At 35.9% G+C, this 10,802-nt stretch overlaps 1 protein-coding gene across 5 annotated transcripts in view; it reads left to right on the plus strand.

Annotated features, from left to right (window-relative positions):
- The window catches only part of ClC-c (chloride channel protein 3), a 34,060-nt gene extending 23,258 nt beyond the window's left edge, over positions 1-10,802 (plus strand). For all 5 annotated transcript variants that reach the window (XM_028171110.2, XM_028171111.2, XM_028171112.2 and 2 more), the window contains 9 exons: positions 4,864-5,003; positions 5,886-6,068; positions 6,270-6,484; positions 7,275-7,483; positions 7,824-7,964; positions 8,265-8,475; positions 9,492-9,655; positions 9,797-10,010; positions 10,429-10,802. In XM_028171110.2, coding sequence (XP_028026911.2) covers positions 4,864-5,003; positions 5,886-6,068; positions 6,270-6,484; positions 7,275-7,483; positions 7,824-7,964; positions 8,265-8,475; positions 9,492-9,655; positions 9,797-10,010; positions 10,429-10,519 — 1,568 coding nt within the window. In that variant the 3' untranslated portion in view covers positions 10,520-10,802. The remainder of the gene's footprint in view (positions 1-4,863; positions 5,004-5,885; positions 6,069-6,269; positions 6,485-7,274; positions 7,484-7,823; positions 7,965-8,264; positions 8,476-9,491; positions 9,656-9,796; positions 10,011-10,428) is intronic.

Consider the following 10,802-nt stretch of genomic DNA (forward strand, 5'->3'; position numbering starts at 1 on the left):
GAGTAGGCTACTAGATGTTAATTATTGAAGATATTTTATTGACAGACATTGGTAAAAGTAGCAGTAGAAAGTATTTTCAAAAGCATAAAACGAAATGTATTCTTAATTAACCCAAATTATAAATCAAACTGAGCTAATGCACATATTATAGAGAAATCTAATAACAGTCGTCATCTGAAGTCGTCCTAGGCTTTAGGATAAGTTTACGTCCAATGTTCTCGAATCGTGCTATTTAACTGCGCCGGGGTTCAAATCCTGTAGACTGCTACCGATTTTTCTTATTAAATACGTACTTAACTTACGTTCACGAATGACTTGCACGACGAAACAATAATATCGTCTAGTAAAAATCAATCACGCAAAATTATGATTTTGCTCAATTACTGGTGGTTATGATTTTTTGTAAGACCACACGGGTAGGCAACACCGTCCCGCCTAATTCTGTCGCTACACGTTTTTAAGCCTTGATGTAACTTTTACAATTAAATAATAATCTATATATATTAATACGTGAAGCAAAAACTTTGTATCCCTTTTTACGAAAATTGCGCGGACGGAGGAGTATGAAATTTTCCACACTTATAGAGAATGCAGAGAAGAAGTGCACAATGCTAATATTTTTTTTAAATAAAGCATAAAAGATACATTAAATCAATAAAGAAAACATTACACACACTACATACCATGTATTTGACGCACACACGCATGCATACTATTTATTGTCAATCTTTTGTTCTTGACGTCTGTTTTCAAATTGAGAAAAGATTACATATTGTTTGTCTTTGTTAATATTTTTTATAGTGTAGTCGTGGCAAAATTTGTGATTATGGAAGTATAAAATACAATCATAATAGTGTACAAATTTACAATTCCAATTAATTATAGTCGAATTTCGACTACTGCAGGACCTCTAGTATAGAATTAATTTACTTTCAATTATTATGAATACTGCAAAAAGTACATTTTTCTATTAAACAACTATTTTGTATATGCCATGTTTTTACAGCACAATATCTTATCGTGTTTGTAATGCGTTCCGGTTTACAAAGACAGTCCCACCTTACGGGCAGTCGTAATATATGTACATATAAAGTCTTAGAATTCATATCTCAAGGTGGGTGGCGATATCTCTGGACTCCGTTAAGCATTTAACACTAGGCGGACCATCCAAGCGATATTCTTTTTAAAGTAAAACCAGTTTTTCGGACCTTAATCTAACTATACTGTCAAAACCGAATAAAATATATCCACATATAAAAAAAAGACCTAGAAAAGCCCTGCCTCATTTGTCACTTATATAATCTGTTCCTCTAATGAATGTGCACGTTGTGTTTCCTTATCATTGTTTTGTGTTCAGTCGTGTTACGTTTATAAAAATACAAATGTCTCGTATTATGATTGTACCGTCTGTTGTATTATGATAAACGTATTGTACTTTAGGTGATAATTTAGTAAACACGACGTCTATTATTCAAGCAAAGGCTGCGTTCAATGACAGGGTTATATTACTTTCGGCATTTTATAGGGTTGGGTGATATACTATAAAAATATATCGGAAAAAATTTAATAAATTAAAAGTTTATATTAAGCAACGACATTAAATGTGATTACTTAAAATGAACTTTTAAGGTGACATTTTGCACTTAAGTCATGGGCACTGCTCTGCACCACCCATTCCAGCTACTCGACATCCAACAACGCTCAACTTTTCTTCATACACGATAAGCAATACTGAGCAAAGACAATTGAAATTAAATTGTTCGACTTTTTTATTGCCCTTGTACGCAGACGAGCACACGGCCCACCTGATAGTAAGTGGATATCGTCGCCCATGGACATCAATGCCAAGGGCAGAACCAACCTTCTGCCCGCCGTTAAGTACTCTCCACAAACCTCGTTTAAAGAAGAACATATCGTAGCGTCCGAGAAACACCCTAGAGGGGAGCTCATTTCCTTCTTAACTTTACACCGTTACCTTACACAGTTGTATTAATATAAATCTCTTCGCTATCGCTTATTTAAGCGATTTGAAAAAAATGAAACTGTGATCTTAAATACCTATCACCTGTTGCTTAGAATGTAATCTTTTATACCTTAATATAAAACCAATAAGAAAAATAGGATGGCTCTATAGTAAGCCTTTACATCGCCAAGCCAACTTAATATACGATGTGAAAAGTCATATGCTAGTATCGATTCTCTATCTGTAACAAATATTGATCGATGCCTCTATTAAGACATTGGCTAAGGCTGTTTACGGACGTCATTTAACTTGTCTTCACGGGTTCCGTTCTGATTAAGAAAATGAGTAGAACCGATGACTTTTTAATCTTTAATAGACACCGTCTAATAAGATACAAAAACATGTTATACACAGTTGTAAGAGCTGTTTATAAATTATGTCAATCGAAATTAATATTTCTAATAATTTTTTAGGTATGCACACGTCTGCTAGGAATAGACATTATACCTAGTCAGGTCATAAATTCTGTCACATGTTTAATGTAAAATAATTGAAACAAGTTTATTCATTATGTAACCATTCATATACCAAAATGAACTTAACAAAACATAGATTCTTATGACACTAAAGTTTATTCAAAATGACCTCCGTGATTTTGAATACAAGCCTTCAATCTGCGCGGCCAGTCGTCTATCGCAGCACGAACGAGGTCCATGTCAATATCGGCGGCTGCCTTAATCAAGGATGTCTTGAGTGACTCCAAATTGGGATGAGGCTTTGAGCACGCCTTTTCCTCCAAGAGTTGCCATATCTTGTCATCTAACGGATTCAAATCTGGACTGGAGGAGGGCCAGTCTTCGTGCCGGATGAAGTCGATTTCACGCGCCGCCAGCCAGTCTTGTGTGCTCTTCGCTCTATGAACTGGCGCCGAATCTTGTTGGAATACCCAGTGCCTGTTATTGAACATGGTATGAGAAACAGGTTCCACAAGGTTCGTCAGGACTGTATTTTGATTCACAACTGCATTCATTTTTACACCTTTCTCACAAAAATGTACCTGTGTTAAGCCCCAATAAGAAACTCCCAACCATACCATGAGCGAGGATGGAAAATGACCTCGTTGGACACGCGGAATACGGTTGCTCGCTTCTTCACTACTGTGTGCGTACACCTTATCATTTTGTTTGTTGTAGCTCTCTTCTACGGTAAAAAATTTTTCATCCGAAAAAAGAATTTCCCGATATTTTTTTACCGCGTACCGCTTCAACAAAGCGCGGCATCTCTTCAGTCTCAGGTCCATTAGACGAGCATTCAAACGATGTCCTGTTTTTTTTCGATATGCCCGAAGCCCTAAGTCTTCATTTAACACCCTTTTCACCGTGGTTCTGCTTAACCCCATCTGAAGGGCCAACAGTTTCTGCTTACGTTTGGGATTTCTTTGAATTCGCGCCTTCACAGCTTTTATCACTGCTGGAGTCCTAACAGACCGAGGCCTCCACTTCTTGACCTGTCATCTACACTAGAGTCTTCATTGTATCGTTTGATGGTACGATAAACGAATCTTTTGGTTATATTCAAAATTTTCAGTATGTTAAAAATTTGAATTGGCGCGTAACCGCAACGATGCAACGCAATAACTGCAACACGGTCTTCTTTAAGCGTCCACTCCATATATCTAAAAATGAGTATAATTCTAAAAGTATACATTTTTATTTTCATGAACAATTCGAAATTCTAATTCAATAAACTTTTTTGTGGCCAGCATTCTAAAAGAAAAGTTTTTACTGTGTGACAATACTTATGACCTGACTAGGTATATGTGTATACATATAGATACAAATTTTAATAATGTACGATGTATGTGTTTTTCCGTGCATTATTAACAAAATTATTTAGGCGTATTTTATTTATTTGAATATGGATTATTTGAAAATTTATACAATCGTACATACTAAACTGACTACGAAAAAATTTTGAACGACCAGATTGTTTTTTTTTTTGAAGCCATTTAAATCAGAGATTAACTATAAGACCAAATGACAATTTAAAATTTGAAAACATTTATTCCAAACTGAAATTCTCAGTAAAACTGCGATCAGCCTCCACTGGAAACATTACTAATAATATTGACTTTTGAGAATAAGGAAACTCGATACTATCGATATTGGATTGAGAATCAACGATATTCAGTAGTGTTAAAGTATCTACATGAGTCATGTATTACAAGGTTAACTTACCTGTTTTTAGCGAAGTTTCGATTAAAATTTGTTTTGTATGTAGAGTCCTATACTATTTTATGCTAAGGTACCATGTTCTTTTATTAAAGCTTCTTATTTTGGCAGACTGAAAGGGGTACTATGTGATTTTTTAACACCTGTTTCAATTTTATCAGTTCAACATCATCAGTTTTTGTCTATAAAAATAATAATTTCGTTTATACGTATTCGAGAAATGAGATTGTGAATAACTTATGAAGTTTCATTAGTCGATATTCAGAATGAAGTTCAATTAACGTTACTTTGAATCACTTAAATCACGCGCTGCGTTATAGTACATATCTATACTATAAGTTAATTTTGTATTAATTTGAACAGAATATTCCTGCTAATCGCTAAAGATTGATTCGCAATTTTTCAAAACGATCTCTTAACACGTTAATTGCGGGACCATTTTTGAGAGAATTTAAGCTAGTGCGTATGAGGTCATTTCGAAGCAATTTGGATTTCTGTACAGTGCATATTACATCAAATAGGCCTTATAAAAGTCTGTTTTTTAATATCTTCTCTACACATAAAAATGTAAACATAGTCGCTTTTCGTACCGAGCGAAAGAACGTGGTTTTGACTGTGCGGCAGTCAACAGTCGCGTATGGGGGTCTAACACAGTCAACGTGTCAACAGGTAACATTCTATCATACCTGTTTCCGAAATACGGTCGCAACGAGGCCAAGAAGCGCGAGATCCTGTCCGCCGCCGCCGCCGCCGGAGTGTCCGTCGCATTCGGAGCTCCCATCGGTGGAGTACTCTTCAGTCTGGAAGAGGTAATTAACCACCCTTTCATCACTTTAGGACATCGGTGTCGAAATCATCAAAGTCCACTGTCAAAGATAAGATGTATAACCAGTATTTTAACAGGCAGCACTGAAAAGGTTATCGATTGTAAATGTACTTTTATTGGTGGTAGGACCTCTTGTGAGTCCGCGCGGGTAGGTACCACCACCCTGCCTATTTTTGCCGTGAAGCAGTAATGCGTTTCGGTTTGAAGGGTGGGGTAGCCGTTGTAACTGTACTAGATACTTTAGAACTTATCTGAAGGTGGGTGGCGCATTTACGTTGTAGATGTCTATGGGCTCCAGTAACCACTTAACACCATGTGGGCTGTGAGCTTGTCCACCCAAAGGCTATAAAAAAAAATACGACCAAAAAAAGTTTTTTGACATACAATAATACAATTCTGTAATAATAATAGAAACAAATTGAACAATGATGTTGTAGTTATGAAGCAAGTTTCTCATTCTCGATGCTATATAGCAATATATCGTCGCTGTCAAACCAAAATCTGCGATGTGCAAAAAGTCTATTTTGAATTAACGAGTAAAAACATTTTCGTATAAATTTTTATATGAAGGTGAATTTTTAAGAACTATATCAAATGAAAGCTATAAATAAATATTAAAGCTATAGACACATAACAGTTTTTTTTATACGGTAGATAGGGCTGTGAACTAAACGACAAGGTAAAAAAGTAAAAATCTCAAAAAGCGCACATAGCAGATTTTGGTTTGACAACGACGATTTTCAAACTTGCGAATAAATACCGCGAAGCTATGTACTAGAGGAAAGATAAGAGAACCCACTGGTTATAACTTCAAAACGTAATTCTGATTGGTGGTATGTCATTGAAATGATTTTCTTTTTATCAGGTATCGTACTATTTCCCGCTGAAGACCCTTTGGCGTTCGTTTTTCTGCGCTTTGATTGCCGCCTTCATACTGCGCTCAATCAATCCGTTCGGCAACGAGCACTCCGTGTTGTTCTTCGTCGAGTACAACAAGCCCTGGATCTTCTTCGAACTCATTCCGTTTGTTGGCCTCGGTATTATCGGGGTGAGTTCATAATTGTTATTCCATTTTTAAAAAATATTATGAAATGAAAAACTTCTTTAGCTATTTGAATGGGGTAAACATAATTGGAGTTCAATTAAGAACATCGAATTGTTTGATGCTAATATCAAATAAAACAGACCTTTAGTTACAAAGATAAATGTCCAAACCAAACAGCTATTCATCCCTATAAATATATTGCAGGGTTGCATCGCTACGATCTTCATAAAAGCGAATATCTATTGGTGTCGTTACCGGAAGTACTCGAAGCTGGGACAGTACCCGGTGACTGAAGTACTGGTCGTGACGCTGATCACCGCCATCCTGGCCTACCCGAACCCATACACGCGCATGAACACCAGCGAACTCATATACCTGCTTTTTAACCAGTGCGGGATCTCTAACTCGGATCCTTTGTGGTCAGTTTTTTTATATATTTTTTATTGCCCTCGTAGGCAGACGAGCATACGGCCCAACTAATGGTGAGTGATTACCGTCGCCCCTGGACTTTAGCAATGCCAGGGGCAGAGCCAAGCTGCTGCTTATAATACATTAGTATTATAATACATCTAATAAAAACGACAATGTTAGGCTCGGTATTATATTAAAATATAATTCTATTAAAATATAAAATATTCTAATACCTCAATTCCAAAGAGTAACAAGTATGAAATTCAGTGAAACAAAGAAAATCGTACCATAATTTCCAAAAAGAAACAAGTTTATATAAATTTAGTTTATTTATTACAGTCGGGAAAGTTTAAAGATCTAATATCAAAGAAAAAAAAGTAATACTTTCCATTTGCATTAATAGAGTATTTCAGATTAACTTCCAATTATCTTTGGAACCGAGATGTGAACTTGAGTTGAATATTTTAAAATTAAAATTATACATCAGATAATTTAAAAAAAAAATGTTTATAAATAGTGGAACTCGGTCACTCTTCACTGTGATTGTGACTAATTGATGAATAGTCAGTCATTTCCTCCATTCCAGCGTTAATCCATTTCTTGAAACTACTCACCAACCATTTCTCGTACTTCAATGAGACTATTAAAATATATTTTTTAAACCCAAACACATTTCTTAATTAATCATTAGATATTAAAGAAATGTTGTATTTTGAATTTGCCAACATCGGTAAACTCTACTCTTAGCTCATAATGTATAATGTTTCTATCAAATTAAGTCATTATTGTTTAAAACAGTGACTACAATCGTAACTTCACCGATGCGAATTCGGCGATAGAGAAGGCGGCAGCCGGTGCTGGGGTGTACCGCGCTATCTGGCTGTTGGTACTCGCTCTGGTCTTCAAGCTGGTCGTCACCATCTTCACGTTCGGTATCAAGGTGCCGTGTGGACTGTTCATACCCAGCCTCGCGCTCGGAGCCATTGCTGGCAGGATTGTGGGCATCGGTTCGTTTTACAATTACATAATGTAACAAAAAAGGAGTGTGAATTTAATTCAGTTCTCAGTCCTACTATTTAGCATCAGGTCGTACTTAAATAAATATATATACATAAATATATACATATAAAAATATATATAAATAAATATTATCAATTTGTGACCACTCACAAATAAGCTGCTGTTTGAACCACTGTATGACTTCATATAAATAATAGTTTAAAAATCTTCCTTCATTAACTATTTGTTTGCTTAAATTTCACTTTCATTAGTTTTGCATTTAAACATTTTTGTAAACAAACGTACGTGAACGTGTAATATACATCAGTTATGCATGACCTTTTACAGGTGTTGAACAAATGGCATATACCTATCCGAAGATCTGGCTTTTCTCCGGTGAATGTTCAACCGGCGACGACTGTATAACTCCTGGACTATACGCGATGGTTGGAGCGGCGGCTGTACTCGGTGGAGTCACGCGGATGACCGGTTAGTACAAAATTTTCATATAGCTTTGATGAAATTTACCATTCATAAAAACACTACACAATTAATAATTTAATTGTAACTATACTTGAGACTTTAGAACTTATATCTCAAGATGGGTGGCGCATTTACGTTGTAGATGTCTATGGGCTCCATTAACTACTTAACACCGGATGTGGCTGTGCGATTGTCCACCCATCTAACCAATAAAAAAAATAAAGACTACACAAGATAGAATTATACGACATGTAATAAGTCATTTGCATTGAATAAAATGTACATCAAAATTATTTTTCTTTTCAGTTTCGCTCGTTGTTATAATGTTCGAGTTGACCGGCGGGGTTCGCTACATCGTGCCCCTAATGGCGGCCGCCATGGCCTCCAAGTGGGTGGGAGACGCTTTGGGCAGACAAGGCATATATGACGCACACATCGCTCTGAACGGATATCCGTTTCTGGATAGCAAAGATGAATTCCAGCACACATCTCTCGCCGCCGACGTCATGCAACCTAAGTCAGTTCCCTCACATATTATCAGAATGTCATTAAAGAGTTATGCCATTTAACCTATTAATCAAATCAAAAAGTGCACGTAACTAAAAAGTAAACCTTTACTGTCCTAAAATACTTTCATTTAATTTATTTTTTAATAAATGTGCTACTATGTCATTCACTATCCACTCAATGCATCATAGTTGTTAAGCCAATATCTGCTATTTTTTCGACATTGTTATTGTTATGACTAATGTATGACCAAAAGTTAGTAAAGAAAGAGTATGCACATAGCATAAATTGGTTTAATAACAATAGTGTTTTCATGAATCATAATGACATTTTGCATTCGCATAGTATCCACACTGCATAAAAAGTTTTTTGTCATACTTTACCCATAGCAATTTCATGTCATTCACTTTGCTTAGCTGTACCTAATACTGAATACTAAATATTGAAATTGGCTGCGCTGTTGTAACGTATTTAATTATGTATATGATCTTATTGTTTAACTACCCAACCTTGCTATATCTTATGATTATTTTCCCCTAGAATTATAAAGTCTAATGCTGCACGCATTGCGAATACCAATTGTTATGTTTTGTTCCTAATTTTGCCATTGCTTTGCTATGAGCGATTTATTTGTTTACTATATTGTATTCAACTTATTTTGCCTAGACATGTTATTTTGACAATACTCTATTTAGGTAAGGTTAAAAATAATATTAATTTTTTTGTTTTTTAAATTGTTTTGATAAAAATTAACTTATCTTTCCTAAAAATAAGTTTAATTAAGATCTAGGAAACCAGCTTTGCTTTAAATTCAAATAATGATCAATTGCCTAAAGCATTGCTAAAATAGAAATTATTGTGACATTTCAAGTGCTATCATTTTTTTGTTGTTGTTGTAAATCCTGGCTTATTTCCTTTTCACCTATGCATTGCGATTGATATTTCATTCCTATATTTATATTGTATAGTTCTATAGCATAGTAATACAGGATTATTATTCAAGACCACTGCTTTCTTTGTCAACAGACGGAATGAAACTTTATCTGTAATAACTCAAGATTCGATGACCGTTGATGATGTGGAGACCCTGCTTAAGGAGACCGAACACAATGGGTATCCTGTTGTTGTGTCTAAGGAATCTCAGTACCTTGTTGGATTTGTGCTCCGACGGGATTTGAATCTTGCTATTGGTGAGAATCTAAAAAGAATTTGATTTGAAATACAGTTGCTTGAAAAACTATTTTAATAGTCTATGATGTCTTTAATCTGTTGTCCTAATAGTATATTGTACTTATATAAACTTTAATGATACTTAAAACTTTATTTTGTAGCAAACGCACGCCGCACCATCGAAGGCATCACTGGTCAATCTGTTGTGATATTTGCCGGTAACATTGCTCCTCCGCCGGGCCCGCCGCCGTACCTCCAGCTCAGCCGCATCCTCGACATGGCTCCCATCACTGTCACTGATCAGACTCCCATGGAAACGGTCGTTGACATGTTCAGAAAGCTGGGACTCCGCCAGACTCTGGTCACACATAACGGGTTAGTATTTATTAATTTTAAAATTATTAACAAAACAAAGGAATTGTAGTAGATGCGATCAAAGTATTTGATTAGGGAATAATTTATTTCATTTTTTGTGAAATGTTGTTGTATTAAAAATAATGAAAATGTATTACTCACAGCCTACCTGGTGTTATGTGGCTACCGGAGCCCATAGACATCTACAACGTAAATGCGCCACCCAACTCGAGATATGAGTTCTAAGGTCTCAGTATAGTTACAACGGCTGCCCCACGCTTCAAACCGAAACGCATTACTGCTTTACGGCAGAAATAAACAGGGTGGTATCTACCCGTGCGGACTCACAGCAGCTTCTTCTAGTGAGATGAAAAAACAGCTATAATTGTAGAATTATATTAAAACAATTAAGAATAACACTTGTTTTGTAAATGAACAGGCGGCTGCTCGGTGTCATCACTAAGAAGGACGTTCTCCGTCACGTGAAACATATGGACAACGAGGACCCGAGCTCAGTAATGTTTAACTGAGTGTCGTGGGCAGAGTCTGTGCCGTCGCCGTGCTGGCCCTCGACGACCCAATGGTAACGGACGCGATCCACAAATTGTCTCAATGATGGACACTACTTAAATGTATTACTCAGTGTATCCTCTGTGGTGTTAGTCTTAAGTTGTATTTGTATATTATTTTTTTAACATTTATTTGTTGACGAGCATCACTAAGCAAGGCCTCTACGAATATATCGTTATGAAATTTATCAGGGTAAAAAACTGAAACCCGAACGTTTTATGGATATTAAAAAATAAAGAAAAA

Source organism: Bombyx mandarina, chromosome 01 (assembly GCF_030267445.1).
Source record: "Bombyx mandarina strain Sakado chromosome 01, ASM3026744v2".
In the NCBI taxonomy this organism is placed as follows: Eukaryota; Metazoa; Arthropoda; class Insecta; order Lepidoptera; family Bombycidae; genus Bombyx; species Bombyx mandarina.